The sequence below is a fragment of the Hippoglossus stenolepis genome, chromosome 11, assembly GCF_022539355.2.
Source record: "Hippoglossus stenolepis isolate QCI-W04-F060 chromosome 11, HSTE1.2, whole genome shotgun sequence".
NCBI lineage: Eukaryota > Metazoa > Chordata > Actinopteri > Pleuronectiformes > Pleuronectidae > Hippoglossus > Hippoglossus stenolepis.
In genome coordinates, this window is record NC_061493.1 from 1,161,497 (window position 1) to 1,182,475 (window position 20,979).

Consider the following 20,979-nt stretch of genomic DNA (forward strand, 5'->3'; position numbering starts at 1 on the left):
TTTGTGACTACACCCAAGTTTGATCAACACAAGTTAGGTCAAGCTGACTGGTTAGGCTAACAGTTATATAACTGGTCAAAGAGCACTGGTCATTTAGATTTCCAGCTACACACAAAAGGGCAGTGTGGAGCAGTAGGGGTTCTGGAGAGGTTTGGAGCTGAGCTGAGTAAACAGTGCAGGATCAGGCCTGAACAGGAACCAGGAACAGAGTGAATTATTGGCAGGTGGACAAAGGAAAAGGCTGGACGGGGCTGGGTGGCACAGGTGTGTATGGCAGGTCTTAAGCACAAGAAAAACAGGTTAAGGTTTGGCGAGAGGAGTTTAACACTGTGGGTTCAACAATGAACTGGACAAGAAGACCGGGCTTTTAAGTAATAGAGGAGCAGGGATTATGAGCAGCAGACATGGGAGACAACCTGGGGACAAACACTCAACACTAGGGAAGGGGAAAATACCAAAGAAATACTAAATTAAACAAAAGCAAATCAACAGAATTACTTCAAACCCTTACATGACTTTTTCCAGATACAGCTTTTACTGAATGTGCAATTTATCCTATATATATTTTTTTCATATAATCATTTCATATACACTACAAAATATAACGTTTTTTTTTTTTTGCATTTTGAGTCTGGTGAACCTCAGTCTTTCATTTTTTGTTTAGGCGTTCTTGATTTCTTGAAAGTTATTTTCCGTTTCTGTGAATTCTGTGTGTGCTCATGCCCTTTTATGGACATTGACGGGGTGTTTACCTATTGTAATTAGGAATAACTGGCACGTGCTTTCAACAAAAGATAATGGATTCATCGATATAAGAACCCATGTTCGAAGAATTTTGAACACATCGTGAATCTGACCAATTTTTTAAGAACATTCTTCAGAGCAGATTTAAGAAAAAACTTAAGAAGGTGTTGGAGAATGAGGCCCTTTGTTTTGAGTTTTCAGTGCAGCAACACTTGGTTCATTCCAAACGGCTGTGATAAACAACCCTAACCCATTTTGCTTTATTTTTTGGAGCATTATTGCTAACAAATCAGTGATGTGGCAATACAGCAGGAATATTTATCACATCACAGCATTTGTGTTGTGTGTAACGATAGAGAACATTTAGCATACTCATCAAGCTTTTTGAACTCACTCCATCATACTTAAAATCAAGTTGGATTTCCAACAGAGTTACATGTCAAACGAGGTAGTGCATGTACTACAAGTGTATTAGAAAATACCCAGCAAGTATGTAAAGTATACATCATTTTTGTGGAAGAAATTGTTTAAGTTACCTTTTTAAAGCAAAGTCATGACATGGTAATCTAAATAGTTTTTGTCCTATAACTGTGAAAATAAAGTGAGGTCTACAGTTTATAAAAGCTGCACAAGCATACAGTTTATTATTTTTGATATTATGTTTTATGATATTTAACGCATCAGTCATTCCAGGAATTTTGACTTTGCAAATTAGGAAAAGAGTTTAAAATTATGATTTCCATATTATTAGCTGTATAAAGATTGCTTGTGCAGGTGAGTCTCTGCATGTTGTGAAAGTCTGGATGTTTGACAGGTGGTGCAGCGTTCAGTGTGTCATAGAGATGGACGCTGGTTTCTAAAGCTGCTTCAGGCTGAGACAGACCGCATGGAGGGCTGGTGTCACCAGATGGAGCTCGACCAACGTGAAAATGACCTGCCTGAAGATAGTATGTCTTTGTGTGTGTGTGTTCATCATGTCTAGGTTGCAAGTATTTCTGTTACTATGAAAGAAATTACACACAATCAAATCTGACAACTGTAGTCCTATAGGTTTGTTTTGTGCCTTAATACACAGGAAATTACATTGTTATTGCTGAATTTATTATAATATCTTTGTAAAATGTACAGCTGTGGAAGGTGAAGAGTGAAAAACTGAAACTAAATTGTCATGTAATGATAAGACATTTAGATCTTAGTCTCCTTTCTGTTTAACTCAACTGTTTTACAGGAAACATAACTGCGACCAAATTTCATTTACCTTTGACATGACTTGAAGGTTGTTAATTTACACTTTTGATGAGTCAAAAATATACTGATATATTAGTGTAAGGTAATGTTCATGTTTAATACATGTATTAAAATCATTACTTATGTATTCAAACAAACTGCAAATTATACATTATAACAAAGACATACTATGTCCTTGGTATGCAGGACAATAAAATGTGATTATCAATCAGTCAGTCAGTCAAATTTTATTAGTATAGCTCATATCCCCAGATCGGAATTGGCCTCGTAGGGTTTAGAATAGTAAGTTGTACATATTCTCAAACACAGATGAATTGGACTGATAGCGCAGTCTCTTTATAAACTTTGTCTTTGCTTGTAGTCCTTGGGAAGATGAGGAGTGCAATGGGAAGCGCTCAGCTTCTGATGTCTCAGAAGTTCCAGCAGTTCAGGGAACTGTGTGAGGAGAACCTGGTGAGTCACCAACACTTTTACTCCCACTGAAGACACACAGTCAGACATTTTCAAAGATCTGTCATCTTTCAGTTTCTGTGTAACAGACTTTTGAACAAACAAAGACTTGATTAACATATCCCCTACTGCTATATTCTATCCATTTCCTTTGCCTGTTCATTTTTTTTCCCTATTTGCTCCATCAATTTCCTTTTGTCACCTCTTTTCTTGATTCAAACCTTTCTCCTCAACTTTTTTATCTGTCTTCTCTGATATCTCAATGGTCTGGTTCCTATGTATGGTTTGACGTTCAGTTCTTTGCCTATAGATATGAAGCGCACAATCTCTAAACCTGTCATGCTGCTGGCATTGCTGTACAAATGGCAGTTTTCTCTCTGACTTTCCTTAAATTCCACCATCTGGTCACCTTGGTTTATGAACTAATGACATTCTAGAGCAAATTATCAAATCTGAACATGCTGTCATGCTAATTTAAGATGATGGACATTATATCTGCTAAATAACTGCATGTTAGAATGCTCATGTTATCATTTAGCTGAAAGAACTGCTGTGCCTTTGAACAACTTTACAGCGCTGATAGCATGGCTCTTTGTGGACCACCAAAGAAGAGAGGGAGATAATAGTGAAAGAGAAAAATTATTTCAAGAAATTAATGTGGACCATTTTTGTGTCTGTGAAGAATGCATGACATGTGAGGGTCAATAACATTTAACACTTTCAAACAGTGTCAAGAGATTGGTAATCCTAAAAAATATTCAATTCAATTTCATTTGTATAGCGCCAAATCATAATATATATTATCTCAAGGCACTTTCCATAGAAGGTCAAGACCTTAAAATTTATAGAGAGAGAGAGAGAGAGAGAGAGAGACAGAGAGACAGAGAGACAGACAAAGAAAAAGAGACTATTGGAGGGTAAAAAACCCATTGTTAGTGACATGTATAAAGGCAGTCATTGAAATTTGTTTTAAATGAGAATCTAAGGACATGTGTAGATTAATGATGACACCTAGATCCCTGAGGGTTTCATTGGAGCAAGGGTAGTGTTATCCAGAGTAGCTATACCATTAGATAATGCATATCTGAAGTCTTCAGGGCCATTTAACAGAAAATTGCAGGTCATCTAGATGTGTATGTCCTTAAAACATGCTTGGAGTTTAGTTAGCTGATTACTTTCTTCTGGTTTCATAGTTAAGCATAACTGTATATCATCTGTATAACAGCAAGTCTTTCCTGATAATGTTTCTCTTATGGAGGCATATGTAAGGTAAATAAAATTGGGCCGTGCACAGAACCCAGAGGAATCCCATGTTTTAGTGCACACAGATGACTCGTCGTTAGAAACAATATTTTGGTGGTGGCAAGGACTTCAGGTCACCTAATTTATCCTGTCCTTGGACTTGCAGTGAAGTGCTGGCGCTTGCACAAGTATGTCATGCAAAGATACTGACGAAGAATACGAAGAATACTGTGTCAGATGAAAAACACATTTTACATTTAAGATAAGCAGTAAGAAATAAATAAATAACATCAAACTTAGAAATCTGAATTTCTAAAACACCAGCTTATGGCTGTTTCTTTAATGCCAATGAACTGTTCCAGTGTCTTGGTAGGATGTGAAGCAATAAGAAGTTAATTAGTGACTTTTGACAAAGATGTCTCTGTGCTGTGATGAGCTCTAAAACCTGACTGAAAGACAAAATTTACATTAATGTTCTGGAGAAAGTCCCACTGTTAATTAGGGGTGTGGCTTTCTCTAGGATTGTATCTTTAATATAACTCAATCTCATCTGTATCTTATGTTTTTATTTATTATAATATTTATGTAATTTTTTGTGTTTAATAACTTTCTATCTAAGCTCGGTGACTGCACACCTATACCAACAGTCTTATTCAGAGATCCAATTCAATAACATTGTATTTGTATAGCACCAAATTACAACATACATTATCTCAAGTCACTTTACAAGGTGGGGTCGAGACCTAACAATATTATAGACAAAACCAACTGTTTAATAAATAAGCACATTGACGAAAGAGAAAAAAACCTAATCTTTAACAGTAAAAAACAACTCTAGCTGAGTTAGACTCTATGTGGGTGGCCAACTGCTTCGACCGCTGAGGGTGAGCAGAGTAAAATGGAGGAGACAGGAGAGATGGTTGAAAAAGAGGGGGAGATGAGAGGTGGGGGGAGTCTGGGAACAGTTGTATAACTGTCATGTTTATGCTCTGTCAGAGTGGCTGTTATGATGACAATTATAAGAGTGATATTTATAGATGTAATGCTGTTATTAGTAATAGAAGAAGAGGGGAGACAAGAGAGAGAGATAGGGGGGAGGGGGATGAGAGGGGTAGAGAGAGGAGAGAGAGAGACCAGGAACACTTGTGCACAGGTTTCAGCTCTGACTAGTTATAATTAAAACAATAAGAGTGTAAAGATGTTATTAATGATAGCAGAAACAATTCATATAATAATTAATTATTAATAAGTATCATTCATAATAATAATAACAAAATGTATATTAATATTAATAATAATAAGTTGTTATCCTGCAGCTCTGGAGTCAGAGATACCTGCAAAGAGAGAGAGAGACTTTGGGAGGAAAAAGACACAGAGTTGGTTACATGTATTAAAATAAATAAATCAATGAATGTGGGGGCAGAGAGGCAGAGAGAAGGAGAGAAGTGCTCAGTGCATGATGGGAGTTCCCCCAGCAGTCTAGACCTATAGCAGCATATTTAAGGGATGGTTCAGGACTCACCTGATCCAGCCCTAACAATAGGCTTTATCAAAAAGGAACGTTTTAAGTTTAACCTTGAATGCAGAGATGGTGTCTGTTATTGTTATTCTGTTATATGATCTCTCCTTCTAGTTCCTGTCAGAACTCGTGCTGCAGCATTTTGTACCAGCTGGAGGCTTTTCACAGACTTTACTACTATCATTGCACAATCTCATCTGAACATTTTATCTACCGATATAACCCAAATTACCAACTTTTCTTTTCTATTGCTATGAATTCACAGTGTTGATTTATCCACTTGCATTTTTCCTGCGTTATCATCATTGGTGTTATTCTCTTCCCAGTAGATATTTTTCAATAAATCTCCTTTTTTTTATACTGGTTATTGCCTTTGGGTTCCTTTGAAATAGAGAGGTGGGATCCATTGAATCAGAATTTAAAGCTTTCATGTCTGAGACTGATTCATTAATTAAATTATCTAAATTTACTTAGATGGGGGCTGGTGTCCCTTTTCTATGATGAGTGCAAATCTCCCATAAAACTACACAATCCATCTCAGTGGGCCAAAAGTGCAGCTAAGTTCAACAGACTCAAGAGGGTAACCCCCCAAAGTTTGGGGGGTTATAGGCGTATCTCTACACTTCTGCACTCTATCCAATAAGCTGGTGAGGCTCAATGTCTTACCAGCCATGGAGACTCCAGTATGACCATCTGATCTCTGTAAAGACCTTTTCAGACTAAAGGGCCTGAAAATCATCTTGGAAACTTTGTGACTGAGGTTGGTAAAGAAGTGTTTAGACCTCTGCTCATGTGAATGATGGGGCTCCATCATTCACATGAGCCTGGAGAGAAGCAGCTGTGGGTGCCTGATGTGTCAAAGGGGTGAGAGATACCTGTAGAGGAGGAAGAGCTTGGAGCGGCTGAAGTGGTGAGGTGGCTGGAGGCGCCTGGAGAGGAGAAGAAGCTGGGCAGGCCTGTATTGGAGATTCTGAACATATCTTTCCAGGGCTGTAAGGTAGATCACCATGCAGGTGTGTTTTAAAAATAGAAAGAAAGTCTGCACACATATTTGAGTGTACTTAGTCTGTGCCAGGGTGGGCATACTATCTTCACTGATAGAATAATATCTATGTGTGTGTTGCTGCCTCTTTAATGTGTCTTTCCTTGTGAAAACCTGCATAACCATATTCTTTATTATGAGGGTATTTTCCATCATTCGCCTGGGTCCCTCTTTTGAGAACTGTTTTTCTTTTCCAAAGACATTTCCAAAGGTTTTCCACTAGAAGTTGATGGATGATTTAAATAGCTTAAAGACAAATTAAAGCAAATTTTAATAAACAATAGTAATTCTGAAAAACAAGATAGGTGATGGGGCTGGTTCTTCATTAAAGATGTCAGCTCAGCTATTACTCTCTGACCAACCAGTCCACATAGAAGAAGATGACCACAGAGTCATAGAAGGTCTTCAGGAGTGCACCCTGCACTCTAAAATACCTCAGTCTTCTGAGCAGATTATGTCTGCTACTACCCGTCTTATAAAGTCCAGTTTACTGATCAAGTGAAAACCCAGATAAGATGTCCTTTGTCTCAATGTCCATTCCCTGGATGTAGGGGAGTGTCTGTGTCGACGGAGTCCACCACCAGTTCCTTGTTTTTTCACATCTGGAGATGGTTCCACTGGCAAAGGTCCATAGAGGCTTTTTTCAGTGTTCATCTATGATGACGCTATCATTTGCAGAGTCATCAGGAGGAGGGTGAATTGTCGGAGACAGTCCCTATATTGGGGTGGGTTGGTCAGGTTGTTCAAGATCCAGGATGCGAGGTGGGAATACACTCCTGCTTATGTCCCACAGAAGTGCAGACTGTATATTAACATTTTGTAAGCATCTTGGTCAAAAAAATGAGATTATGTTTGAAGAAAACTAAATCTATTTTTTCCAGGAAAGAAAAACAGAATGGCAGGTCCAATAAGAAAACAATTAAAGTAAAAAAGTTAATCCTGATTTAATATACCCAGCTAGAATAAAGGTTTTTCAGAAATGCCTCAGCCATGCACCTTATATAGCAGAAAATAATGTGTATGTGTTGAAAGCACTGGAGAAATAAAATGACAGAAAATATATGATTATCACAGTGCTGCACGGCTTCTTCGGGTTAAACAGAACTGTTTGTCATCAACCCTAACGCTAGGCTGGAAGGAGAACTGCAGTTGGTCCATTGATGGTCTCACCAGGGGGTTTTCAGATGAATGAGGACAAGCTGCTCATGGGTCTTCATCAAGGGAGATGTGAGTGCCTCAGGCCTTTAGCTGCTGAGATCTTGGGCTGCAGGGTCTTGGCACCAGTACTACGCAGGAGGTCTTCCCCAGCTGTGGCAATCTTCCCTGCGTCAGGCTCATGTTGAAGATGTGCTCTACAATCCTGAACAGCTGATCTGCACAGGACTTAAGGAGCCTGGAACTGATCCCAACATGACCTGTAGCTTTTATTATCTTTCTGAATGTACAGTCAACTTCAGGAAATATGACAGAGGCTGAACAGGCCCCAATCCAGGTGTTATTATCCGTGCCATAGCTGCCCTCTTCTCCCCTTTTTGTGTCTTTCCCCTGTCCCTTTCATTCCCCCTGGCTCCCTCTCTGTAGTGTGTGTGTGTGTGTGTGTGTGTGTGTGTGTGTGTGTGTGTGTGTGTGTGTGTGTGTGTGTGTGTGTGTGTGTGTGTGTGTGTGTGAGTATATATGTGTGCAACGGGGGGCGTGTTCTTAACATGAAGCCTTGTATTAGTTTAGGTATTGCCTAATAGGTTTGGAATGCTTTATTTTGTATTTTTTGCAACACCTTTTGAGCTGCTCTGTGTTGTGCCATAATGCATCAAACGTGTGATACCATAAAATGGTGTGCCTTTCGGCATTCAATAAATTTGGTTATCAAGATAAAAATATTAAATATTAATATTTTATTATTAATATTAAATAATAACTTTAATTGATTAAAGTTACCTCGGCACCACCCTTCAAAGGAAGGAAAAGATAGCCAATTTATTGATTAAGTCTCATTGATTAAGGTTCTAACTACAAATTTGGAACTCTGATTAACAATTAAATTAATAACTATAACCAAAATTACCATATAGATAGTTAGCTAAGTAAAAATATATGGGGTTCTTGACAGTGTAGAGGTTGGCGAAATTCACTTATGCAACATTAATGGAAAAACATTTGTGAAAGAAAACATTTATTATGAATATAATAAAGTATAAAAACACAAATTACTAACGGTCTAATTGCTAAACAAAGATAGGTATGTGTGTATACATGTGTGTGTGTCTGTGTGAGTCAGCGTGCTTTCAAGATGGTCGGTGGCCAAAGAGATAACACCCTTCCCCCTATTGGAATGTTTACGACCTGTAGAGATAATGAGGTGAAGAGTTATGCGTGTGTCTGTGTGTGTGTCAAATTAGAGGAAGTTACTAGATTGGATGCAACGAAAGACTGTGAAGAGCATAACAGACTAACATTACTTTCTCAATAACTTGTACCCAAAATATCACAACACCACAAATCAAACTTATAAACCTCACACGGAATCGAATAAACAGTCTTGCTTAGCCTAGTATAATTATTAAGCCCAGTTGTGTTACCAGTCCGTGGAAAGGGAAAAAGGACGTTGCTGTGCAGTTCGCAGTTTTGTGTCGTCTTGCTGGTTTCTGTTGAGTTCAGTTCAGTTGCTGGCGGAAGTTTGCAAGCAGGACATCGAGTCGCTGCTAGGACGTTGGTAGAGCTTGGAGGTCGAGGAGGTTTCCTTGGTGAGATGAGCTGGAAGCTGCACCTTTGTGCTCCTCTCGAAGAGTTGGATGGGGAGAGAAGATGTGAGCTGGAGAAGAGGCTCCACAGCCTTCCCTCCTGTAGAAGGATTGTAGGAAGAGGCAGGAACTGGCTCGACAGCCTTCTCTCCGTTGAGGGAGTTTAGAAAGAGACAGAAGAAGCTGGAGAACCTAGCTTATATTGGCCCGGTGACCTCACAGGTCATGGGGTCCAGAGTGACCAATGGGAGTTGAAACCTGTGTCCCTGGGGGGGGTTTCCACCCCTCTGTGTGAAGTTGATGCCCTCTGGGACATTGAGTTCCTTGCTCTGGTTTTTAATGGCCCTGGGAGACGGAGTCCTGGAGGGACATGCTGCTTCAGGTTTGATGGCACATGTAGGCCGAAGTGTGGTTTCACAAAGAACCATGGCCCAACATCTGCAAACAAAATTAAAATGACGTAATGTTTGAAATAATTCACTTCTTCTCTACCTTCTCATTCTTTTCTGTTGTCACAGAACCCCAAAGCCCACCCTCGTCCTGTGGCCTCAGACCTGGCTGGTTTTTGGGATATGCTTCAGCTGTCAATCGAGAACATAAGCCTGAAGTTTGATGAGCTTCACCAGCTCAGGGCAAACAACTGGAGACCCCTGGATCCCCCTGAGAGAAAGGTACACTCACAGAAGCTCTTAGTTCACCACCAGGCTGACTGCTTGACCAGCGATAACACCATCATCTAAATGGGTTTTACATCGTGTCTGTGAAGTTTTTCAAATCATGGTATCATCAGAATTTATATATGTGTACATAGCCAACTTGACTTGATGTGTTCCTTGAAGATGTTTCACCCCTCATCCAAAACTCTTCTTCGGGTATAACTGACAAATTGGATGTTTCAGGTATTTAACCTGTGGGTTTCGAGTCGAATTTGAGCAGATCATGAGTGGATTTTCCTCTTTTGGTGAACTATCCCTTTATATACCTCAAACTTCCCACCAGCCATTTAGAACTAATGAAGCCTCTTGGATGAGAGGGGAAATGTCTTCAAGAAAAACAAGCAAGTCAATTTACCTATGCACATTCACTGAAATTTCACTCCATTCTTATTTCTGGGACTAATGAATGTCTCATTTGCCAACAAAAAAACATGCCTCTATCATTTTCTTTTTCCAAAATCGAATTTGCACAAACACTGAATAGTATTTGATGCTACCTCTGTTCAAAACAACAAACACAATGCTTTGCAGTATATTCAGGTAAGCCAATACACACATACTATCCATGCTCAACAGAAACCAGCTGATCATACCTTAAGCGAGGTTTAAAATACAGTATGTTTGCATTTTATCTTTCAATATTCTTAAAAAACAAACATCTGTAAAAGGTCTTCTGAAAATAAATACCATGTTCTGACTGAACACATGTGACAACCAGATCTAATTTGCCCTGTTACCTTCCCGAAATCCAAAGATTTAAGTTTCAATCATGTCAGAAATGATTTTGTAGGAATGTGAAAGCTATATATGTTACAGCTACACAGGTGAACCCAAGACCTAGCCACAGAGAGGCAGGAGACTGGAGTTAGAATCAATCGAAGTGTATTTACAGTTCTTGAATAATTATGAGCAGCGGTGACCTGGGCAATGTGAAACTGAGCTGGTGGCTGGTGGAGCTGAGCTGGTGGAGGCTGGCGGCAGGTGGAGAGTGGCTGACGACTTTGATGCTGTTGGCTTGTAGACCTTAGCAGTTAGCTAGCAAACAGATGAGGAGAACCCTGCAGAGTGGGAGGGGCAAGGCGATGGCTGGAGAGCAGAGTCTGGAGTGGAGTAGACAGAACTGCAGAAGAGGAAAATGATAGTTAAAACTGGCAACAAGCAAAACTAGTAATAGCTGGAACGCAGACTGACTAATCAGTCACCTACCCCCGTGTTTTAAGCATCCACCTCCACACTCAACTGAAGGGTAGAATCTGGCTGTATGAGGACTGGGGCAGAGACAAAGCAATGCTTGAGCTTCTCAAAAGCCTTCTGGGCTTCAGATGTCCAATGGAAAGGTTGGAAAGCCACGGAAGCATTGCAGCTGCTTTAGGTTTGAAGCAGCAGGCCACTCTGATATTGCCGTAACCTTGGCAGGATCCATCTGCATCTGGCCCTGTGAATTCACATAGTCGAAGCAAGACACTTAATGTACACAACAGGAAATTCTAACTTTTCAGCTTTGACCTTGTACCTTGATCATGCTTTGAGGGGGACATTAAAAGAAATCATGATGTCATCCAGATAGTTGAAAATAAAACAATTGATCATGTCATGGAGGATGTCATTGATGATTGCCTGAAAAACAGCTGGAGCATTAGTTAACCCAAAAAGCTGTCACTAAATACTCAAAGTGTTCTAACGGTGTGTTAAAGGCTGTCTTCCACTCATCTACTTTGTAGATGCGGACTAGGTGATAGGTATTACATAGGTCAAGCTTTGTAAAGATGGTGACTCCATGGAGAGGTGCAAAGGCCAAGCTGATGAATGGCAATGGATACTTGTTCTTAATGCTGATATTGTTTAAGCCTTGCTACACGTGCCATCCTTATCAAAAACCTGAACACTCCAGAGAAGATGATGGACGGATAATCCCTTCTGTGACAGATTCCTGTATATACTTCTCCATGGCTTAATGCTCCGGTTGAGTGAGGTTGTATAGTCAACTGCACAGAAGTGGTCCAGGCGCAATCATATTTACAGTGAGGTGGTGGAGTCAAGGTTTGACTCAGGCTGGGGAAAAAGGGGGAAAAAAACCACAAAAAAAAACAAAGGAGAATCCCAGGATTGATCCTAATGCTGAACCCTGACGTGCACCTCCCCAAAAATTGAGTTGAAGGAACAAACATGGACGAATGCTCGACCCTGTGTGTAGGCTATGTTCATACCTACGGCGTACAGGGAAATCAAGGAACATGATTATCATGGATGACGGTGTCAATGGTCTTACCAAGGGGCAGAGATGATTAAGGGGAAGCCTCTCCAGGATCTTCATCAGGAAGGATGTTAGTGCCACCTGTCTGTAGCTGCTGAGGTCCATGCAGGAGGTCTCCTGGAGCTGTAGTTCTCTCCATAGTGTCAGGCTCATGTTGAAGACGTGCTCAACAAAGTATACTGGGGGTGCACACAAGGGGGATTGCAGCAGTGCTTTCAGGGTGGGGGAAGGTGCAGTTGACTGATCAAACCTGTTAAAGAACAGGTTCAGATGATTTGCCCATTCCCTTGGTCCCTTGGCTCCAAGTAGCCAGGGAGTCACTTTTCTTGTGGCCAGAGATGGTTTTCAGGCCTCTACAGACACCACTGACTTTGTTCTGCTGCAGCTGGTTCTCATCTTCTTCCTGTAGCTGTTCTTCACCTCCCTGATCCTCCTCCTCAGCTCCTTCTGTACACCCTTAAGCTCCTCCTTGTATTCTGGCCAAAAAGCCCTCTTTTCTTTCCTTTAGGAGGGCCTTTATATCAGGATTAATCCACACTTTGTTTTTGGGGGAGAAAATGTACAGTTCTGGTGGTCTTCCATACAGAAGTCAATGTATTCCGTGATGCAGTGTGTGAGGATGTCGATGTCTTCCCGCGCATGCGCAGGCATCGGTCTAGGTCCAGTAATTTTATATTCTCTTGTGTGGCATGTAATGTACTGGGTGACTAACATCGCCAGAGATGAGGAGGAGAGCCTATGGCTGCTGTGTCTGCAGCCTGCTAACCACAGAGTAAAGGGCATCGCAGGCGGCCTTAGCACTGCCTGAGGAGGGAACAAAGCTATTGCGATAATATAGTAGGGTCTCATGCAAAGCACTAACAGTTAAATATCCCGACAACAGTGGTGTTCTTTAATAGAGATGTAACCAGAGTTACACCATCTCTCATTCACAAACACTGCCAGCTCCCTTCCTTTACTCTTACCTCTCTCCACTGCCAAAGTTAGCAGGAGAAAAGAGCTTAAAGTGAGCGAGAGCTGCTGTAACAGACTGGCACAAGGGAGGCACAATCTTTGATCAAGTCGTGTATGTGTAACATGTGAACTATCCCTCCGATATTTCCAAAGTAAAAGACATGTGTCATGTTGCCCATAGTCTTCTGGAGTAAGATGCACTTTGTGAACAGACTTCATATATGGTTTATTGTGCTTTTCCACACAAAATCTACCTGCCACGGTCATCCCCAGAATTATATACAGGAGCTAAGTGGTTTGTAAAAATTATGTTGTTATTGTGAGGCAAATATGTTTGAATGTTGCTGAATCTATATATTAATAGCAACACAGTCACAAAGATATAAACAATAGGCTACAAAAAAAAACTGCCTGCTCCATGGCCTCAACTTTTTATTGTAGCTTACTCTGAAAACCTGAGAACGAGGCAGGTGGATGATGTTAGTTTGTGACATGTATCTGCTTCCCTGTTCTGTTGCTCTCTCTCTCAGCAGTGTGGGTTGTGATTTTGCATCATTGTGATTGTTGCCTCTGACGGCTTCCTCATTTGCTGTCATCGTTGTCTTTTTCTTTCTTGTCTTTTTTTTGTTTACAGTGAAGGTGCTTGCAAACAGCCACGCATCAGTCAACATAACTGCAATTCCAACACCAAAAAGGCCTTGACACCTCTGGGCCTCCGTAGATCCATCATGTCTGTCTCGCCATCCTTTCTTCCTTCCTTCCTTCCTTCCTTCCTCACTCACTCACTTACTCACTTACTTACTTACTTACTTACTTACTTACTTACTTACTTACTTACTTACTTACTTACTTACTTACTTACTCCATTCTTTCTGTTGCCTGCTACTGTCTCAGCATGTGCATTTTTTGTTTTGTGTGATTTAGCTGTCAGGGTCAAGAAAGCTGGACAGGAGAGATTGATACATTACAACTGTAAAATATCAAAGGAGAAGGAAATTATGAGACCAATACCAGTAAAACAATGGGTATTCTAAGTAAGTCTAACTAATCGCCCTGTGGTCAATTTTTCTATGTTCAGGATACCTCTGACTTTTTATTGGACTGGCAGCTCAGTATTTAATTCTATTTAAATTTCAGCAATAAATAATTGAATACAATACACAAGGGAATACAGAATTTTACAGGAAATTGTTCCCTCATTCTCTTGGCTCTGCTTTACCAGTTTAAACCGGTAAATCTATCTGAAAAATATTGGTCAAAGCTCAGTTACCTTAAACAATAATAGCACTTCTATTAGTAAACTGTCATTGCTGGACAATGCTGATTTTTTTTTCATTGAATGTATGTGCATTTTCACGACCATTAATGATTTTATCAGACATTGTCCTTTTAATATAATTAAGTTTTTATGACTTGTGGTTTTAAGTCTACTCCATAGCAAATGGAGTGTACTTGTTATAGGATATGTCTTGTTTGTTACAACATTGGTCTCATATTCAGACTTCTGTCCATAGTCTCAACGCTGTACTTGCAAGATGATTGTCAAGGTCCACGGACATGGCAGCATATGTTAGAAATATACGTCTGACAGTTCAGAAACATGAGCTGGCAGATGATCAGACAGGTACGAAATGAACAAACTTTTTCTGTCCATTCGTCAAAGTTCACAGACTACTTTAAATTGTTACCACTTTACTTCCTGCAGTTGTATGAACCCAGAAGCATTTCGGGTGCACTCAACCCCAATTTGACCTTCAGATAAACTGGTTTGGATCCTCCACCTGTCAGATAATCTGACTGCTTGTGTTTCATGATACCTCAGACTTTGATGGAGCCATGTGTTGTAGGATGTCAGCATTTAATTTGCTGAGTATAGTGTTGCCATAACTTATAGTAATGATGGACAAAGTAAGAAAAAAAGAAATATGCTTGAATTATGCTTGAAAGATATTTATATTTTCACTACTAATTAAAGACAACAATTCGTGCAAAGACAAATCCTGGCACAAGATAGACTTGCATGTAATGCCTATACAGACCCATGTTACCCACATGTCAATAATATAAAGTAGGCTATGTACAGTTCAGTCGTGTAGATAGATTATTGTACAGCAAAGTTTATATGTTGGAAAATGGAAACAGTTACTCCACACGTGTAGGGAACAGGTTAAGAATCACAAAACACACGTCTGTCTTTCCCTGAAATGTTCTGCCCTCCCTCCCCTACCATCCTCTCCCACTAGGAGAGGCGACTTCCACCTCCAGTACCAAAAAAGCCACCCAAGGGCCCCCACCACCACCCTCCTCTGGCCAGGGACCGCTCATTGGAGAGCTCAGAGAAACAGCGACAGGAGGCCAGGAAGCGCCTGATGGCAGCGAAAAGAGCTGCATCTGTACGACAAAACTCAGCAACAGAGAGCGCCGACAGCATTGAGATCTACATTCCAGAAGCTCAAACAAGGCTATGAGGACAATTCCAGATACTCTCACACACACACACACACACACACACACACACACACACACACACACACACACACACATATTTAATCCAGATATGCACAATTAATGCACTCTCAAGACAACCTTGAAATGATTTCACTGATATTCAAAACCCACCACTCTCCCATCATGTCTGCATATTCAAACGGATTACCACAAATGTGACAGCACTGCATTCAGCTGCCCTCCCTGGGTCTGTGTCTGCTAAACACAGTTAATCAATTCACCAGTACATCACTGCAGCAATGGCGTTAGAAGAATCATAGCATTTTTTTAAACTGCTGCTCCATTGAACACAGAGCAACACAGAAGCAACTGCATGACAGGCTTTTAACTTAAAAAAACCCCACCGCTCCCTCAAAGTGACCTAACTACAAAACTGTGATGCAAAACGAGACAGCATGATGCAGAGGAGCAGTACATGTTTCTGTTTGCTGCTCTTGTGCTCTCTGCTCAGGTGCTGAATGCAGTGAAGTTAGCCAACCTGTATTAAAAACATCATCACCAATGTTGACAATATAAGACCCACCAGATCCTGGTCACTGTATCTATCAGTGGGCTGCCTCAAACCTCAAGAGCTCCCTGGTATAATCAGGGGCTCTAAAATCGGACTGAATAGAAGGTGAGATTGTCAAATCACCAACTTGGTTAATTTGAGTGAAAGATTGTGGTTGATTGGGATTAAGGTGTTAGAAGGTGTCATATTTTCCTCTTTTCATTCAAATTCTGTCACTTTTTATGTGAACAAGAAGGTGTAAGTTCCTCAATGTCTTTGAGGGAAGACTGTCCCCAATATGGGCAGTAATTTCCATTCATACAGTCCACTATGTTTAGATGGGGAAGACACAAAGAAGTCAGTTGTTGAGAGGACTCGGAGGGGGGGAGGCAGCCAGGAGGAGGGACAGACTTTATTCGACTCAGATTCCCAGTGTAGAACAGGAAGAAGCACTTGGACATTCTTTACCCTGCAGAGCGTTGCTGCATGTGATGTGCTGCAGAGTGGTAACTGTGTATTTTCGGATTCACAGGTTTAGTCAAATCAGACAGGACTTGGTTTGACCTTTGGTCGATGTTGAATGTTGTTCTTTGGGTCTTATCGTATGTACAGAGGTGATGGACTATCCGACACAAACACACACAGTAGTAAACACACAATCACAACCCTGTGCCATCGGACAACACTGCACATCCACAATGGTTCAAACACTCTGAACAGATCAGTACTTAGAGGTAATCCTTTCAGGTCTTGCAGTTGTATGAACACATTAGGCCCTTGTAATATAAGAGCAGTGTCTTTCTCTTCCCTCTTGAGAAGAGAACGCCATGATCACTGTTTTTCTTACAACAACCCTTACAATTTAGATGTATACATGTATGTGGACATCATTCCTTTTGGGTCAGGTGGACTCCACAGGGCATCACACAGGTTTATTCAGATTCTGAATGCGAATTTGTGTCAAATGTTAAGTTATAAATGCACAGAATTTTAATCTTTAATCTTCGTTGTGTAATATAGAAAGCCATTAGGGAAAATTATAGAGTGCTGAGTGTAAGAGACACGGTTATAGGGGAAAATAACAATTTGTAATAATGTTGGGAAATGAATTAATTTGGGTGTGTGGATAATTTTCATCATTTGAACTATGTTGGTTAGATGTTTACATTACTCCTCCTCTTTGGATTTAGGGGTGATTTATCTTTTACAAGGTATAATTACTCTTAAGCAATATTGTGTGCAAGGAATACTGTGTAAGGCAGGGCTGAGGTATTGATAGTAGGGAATTAGGAGTGCCTTTTTGCCATGATAAAAAAACTCAATCCATTTGAATCTTGTGTTCAGATTCCGGGGGGGGTCTAACTTGAGATCATTTGGGGCTCCAGATTTGAATGGCCCACTGATTTACATGTTTTCAGTCCTAGGCAACCCCTAAACAAACCTGCTTGAGATATGTTGGCCTTTCTGCATTGGTAGCCTCCCCAGAAAACCAAATAAACAGCAGTGAAAAGTGGCATTTTTATAATAAGTCTCCAATAACAGAAAATCTGACAGAAACTCATGATAATGTCTGAGTAGGCCTAAAATGATCACCTACTCTTTTACATTGCTGTAATAGTTTTAATGGGAGGCTGTTGTGAACATAACATGCAGAAAACTGGTAATTATGGGCAGTACCCAATATATACTGTCAGTGGAGATAGCAAACCAGCCAACTCACCAGCTGTCATAACCCAAAGTGAAATTGCTGAGGAAAACTCCATCACAGAGGGCAGGAGAACCAATGCATTTCTTCTACTGGTTTAATGAGTGTTGAACATATCACAATTGTTTATGTGAAAGTGTTTGTGTTACCAGGCTCTCAGTGAAACCTGTAAGGATTGAAAATGTTTCATAGTCAAGGGGAATGGTCCTATTTTTTCTTCTTAGCCAGAGTCCTTTTTTCCTGTGCATGTTATTTGAAAGAGAGGGGACCACTGCATGGTTAAAATGCCAGAAGCAGATTCAATTCGTCATGTATGTAAGGCTTTGTGTGACTCTGACTAAGTAGGACAAATAATCAATTCCACTAAAATGTCCAGACACTATTTCAATGTCTGACATTCAAATGACAGGGACAGAAATGACAATAATACTTATAATACAAATGTGAAACATTCTTGTTTTGTGCACGTTAATAAAAAACTGTGCACATAATTATGTTTTTGGAGTTTTGAAGTGTAGGGTTAAGCTGATCACAGTAGCAAATATGAAAATAAAACAGAAGTTCGTAGAGATAAAACATTATAGATTAAAGCTGTTAAAAGACGTTTTAAGTATCCAACTCTCTTTGATCCTAATGAATGAACTGTGTCTAATCAGCCACAATCTACTGCGGCTAAGGAGATAGAGTGGGTTGTCCACTAACCAGAGGGTTGGTGGTTCGATCCAAGTCTCCACCATTCCGTGTGCTGAAGTGTCCTTGGGCAAGATACTGAACCCCAAATTGCCCCTGCACCTGTGCCATTAGTGTGTGATTGAAGTTTGATCCAGGAAGTGCTGCATATGGATACACGATATGTATGATTTGGGTGAATGGAAAAACTGTACTGTTAAGCACTTTGAGAGGTTTTCAAGTCTAGAAAAGCTCTATATAAATCAGTCAACAGTTTTAATGTTGCAGCTGATTGGTGTATGCAACAAAAGATACGACTGGTTTATACCCAATTTATTTTAAGTTCTTTAAAATATGGTATATATATTCATTAAATTCAGCCGGCACACTGAAATACAATAGATACACATGAGACAAATTCGTTTTTATTATTATTATTAACTTAGCTCGCCTAACATACTTAAGTGTTTTACCCTGGATTTCCCTATGATAAATCAAACAAAAGTATGAATCATATTTTGACTTTGCATCTTTAAAATAACTTTATTATTGTAATTTCTGCTCCAGTCACTTTGAAAGAGAAGTCAGCAACTTCACAACTCAAAGCCTGTTTACTCATCTTTCAGTCCTACTTAGCCTGTGAAAAAATAACCATGATGTTGTCACAGTGATGTTCATCAGGGTTATATCATCTTTGACTGCAAGTTGAAAACAGAGAGCTTGTGTTACAAACTGCATATGTGCAGTTTAAAGAGGCGTTTACTTGATAGGAAGGGTCTAAAAGAAAGATACTTTCAACTTGCTTTATTGGAAAAGAAGAATAAGGCGTTTCTGACGCTTGTCCCACACTAAAGTCAAAAGATCAGGATCTCTCAGCCTCTGCTACTTTATTTTTGACCATTCTTTATGATCCGTCTCTCATAAGAACCCCAACTTCATCACAAAATTGCCACAGGCAAAAAAGAAAGAAAGAAAAAACAAGCAATTAGGAAGCACTCCAAAACTTCACAAGTTTCATCTCCTACATATTGTCCAGCTGAACTCCTGGTGTTAGCAGTTTCAAAGAAAACATCTTATTAGAGCCACTACAGCCGTGTTGTTTATTTGTGATAACGACATTAATACAACTTCTACTTAAGCCTTCATTTGTTTATGACTAAGTGATATAACTGCCATTCATTTCTACAGAGAAACAATCTGGAAATCAATTTTCATTCATAGGATTATACAGATGGTGATGATGATGATGATGTGTTGTGGATCAAAGTATTCTGTATTTATTTTCTTATTTTGTACTGTAAAGCGCTTTGAGTGGTCATCAAGACTAGAGCAGCGTCATATAAATACAGACCATTTACTATTCTTTTGTAAAGGTTGGGTGTGTGTGTTTGGTGGGGGGGGGGGGCGTAATTTTGTACAGGATCTGATTACCTCTGTATTTACCTCTGTGATAATGACAGTGACAATAACAGTGAGCCATATTCATTGTGAAATACTTCTGAAGAGGAAAGGGCCATACAGAAGCTGAAATTGTCTTTTTTATCTACATTTACTGAATCATTTCTTTAGTGTTCAAGTAGCAAGCTTGTGTCTGTGTTTGGGAGGAGCAGTAGAGCAGGAACAACATGACTCGGGTGTGAACCAGAGGGACAGGAAGAAATGCACACAGTGAATCTTTAATGTCTCTTTTAGGCTCTGGAAGCTTCTTAAATGAAAACCTTGATGATTGCCCACATTAAAGTTGAACACTTGTGATGTAAAATGTTTGTCGGAGAGCGACCAGACTGTAAAGTTATTTGTCAAAAATTACATAAAACATGGTTTTATTAATGGAGGGCTGCCAATATTCTTAATCAAATATTAATTGAATTGAAATTTCATTTATAAGTATTTTTCAGTTTCTCATCAAATCAATATACCTTCAAAATGTGTCTGGGGATTCAATTTACTAATTACTAAGCATCATCTTTAACACAAGTTTTTTTCAAAATATATGTAATAACATTAGAATTTGTAATATATATTTTTTGAGTAAAACAATGTGTCATCAACAAACAAAAATGTACATGAATTTAATTTCAAATTTGAGATGTATAATTAAGTTCATATTTAATGAAAGTGAAATGAAAACTGTCTTTTTATGGTCTTTAACAAATGAACTAAGGTTCTAAAGTTCAAAATCCAAGGGATTTTTTACTATTTGTTTAAATCAATCATACAAAATGTACACACAAAATGGAAAATTTAATTTCAATTTCACAATGATTTTGCTTATAATATCAGCCCAGGCAGTCCTGGACTTTCAGAGTGGACGACCTTGGATGTAATGCTGCTGAAAACCCATATCACTCCAACCAGTGGTGCACTTGAGCCGGATTTGTGTGTTTTTTTTCCTCAGGAAAATATGGCAAATGTATTTAGTAGTTTAAAATCAGGGTCTCCCAGACATGGTGGTCTGTTTTTTAAAAAGTGTGTGTGTGTGTGTGTGTGTGTGTGTGTGTGTGTGTGTGTGTGTGTGTGTGTGTGTGTGAGAGAGAGAGAGTGAGAGTATATATACGTATGTATATATATACGTTTATATATATATATATAGTATATACATATATATATATATAAACATAAAATGCACTGTGTGTGGTTGTGTGTGGTCTCTAAAGTGCTTCCCGAGTCCTTATATTCTATGTCGGGCCTTTCCTCAGT

At 39.6% G+C, this 20,979-nt stretch overlaps 1 protein-coding gene across 3 annotated transcripts in view; it reads left to right on the forward strand.

Moving 5' to 3' along the window:
• LOC118117721 (disks large-associated protein 1) overlaps positions 1-19,624 on the forward strand; it is a 109,840-nt gene extending 90,216 nt beyond the window's left edge. For 2 of the 3 annotated variants that reach the window (XM_035170215.2, XM_035170216.2), the window contains exons 13-16: positions 1,559-1,691; positions 2,354-2,445; positions 9,502-9,654; positions 15,151-19,624. In XM_035170215.2, the coding sequence (XP_035026106.1) occupies positions 1,559-1,691; positions 2,354-2,445; positions 9,502-9,654; positions 15,151-15,375 (603 nt within the window). In that variant the 3' untranslated portion in view covers positions 15,376-19,624. Of the gene's footprint in view, positions 1-1,558; positions 1,692-2,353; positions 2,446-9,501; positions 9,655-13,541; positions 14,228-15,150 lie in introns of those variants that run through there. The other variant, XM_035170219.2, reaches the window with a different exon arrangement.
• Positions 19,625-20,979: the final 1,355 nt, after the last annotated feature.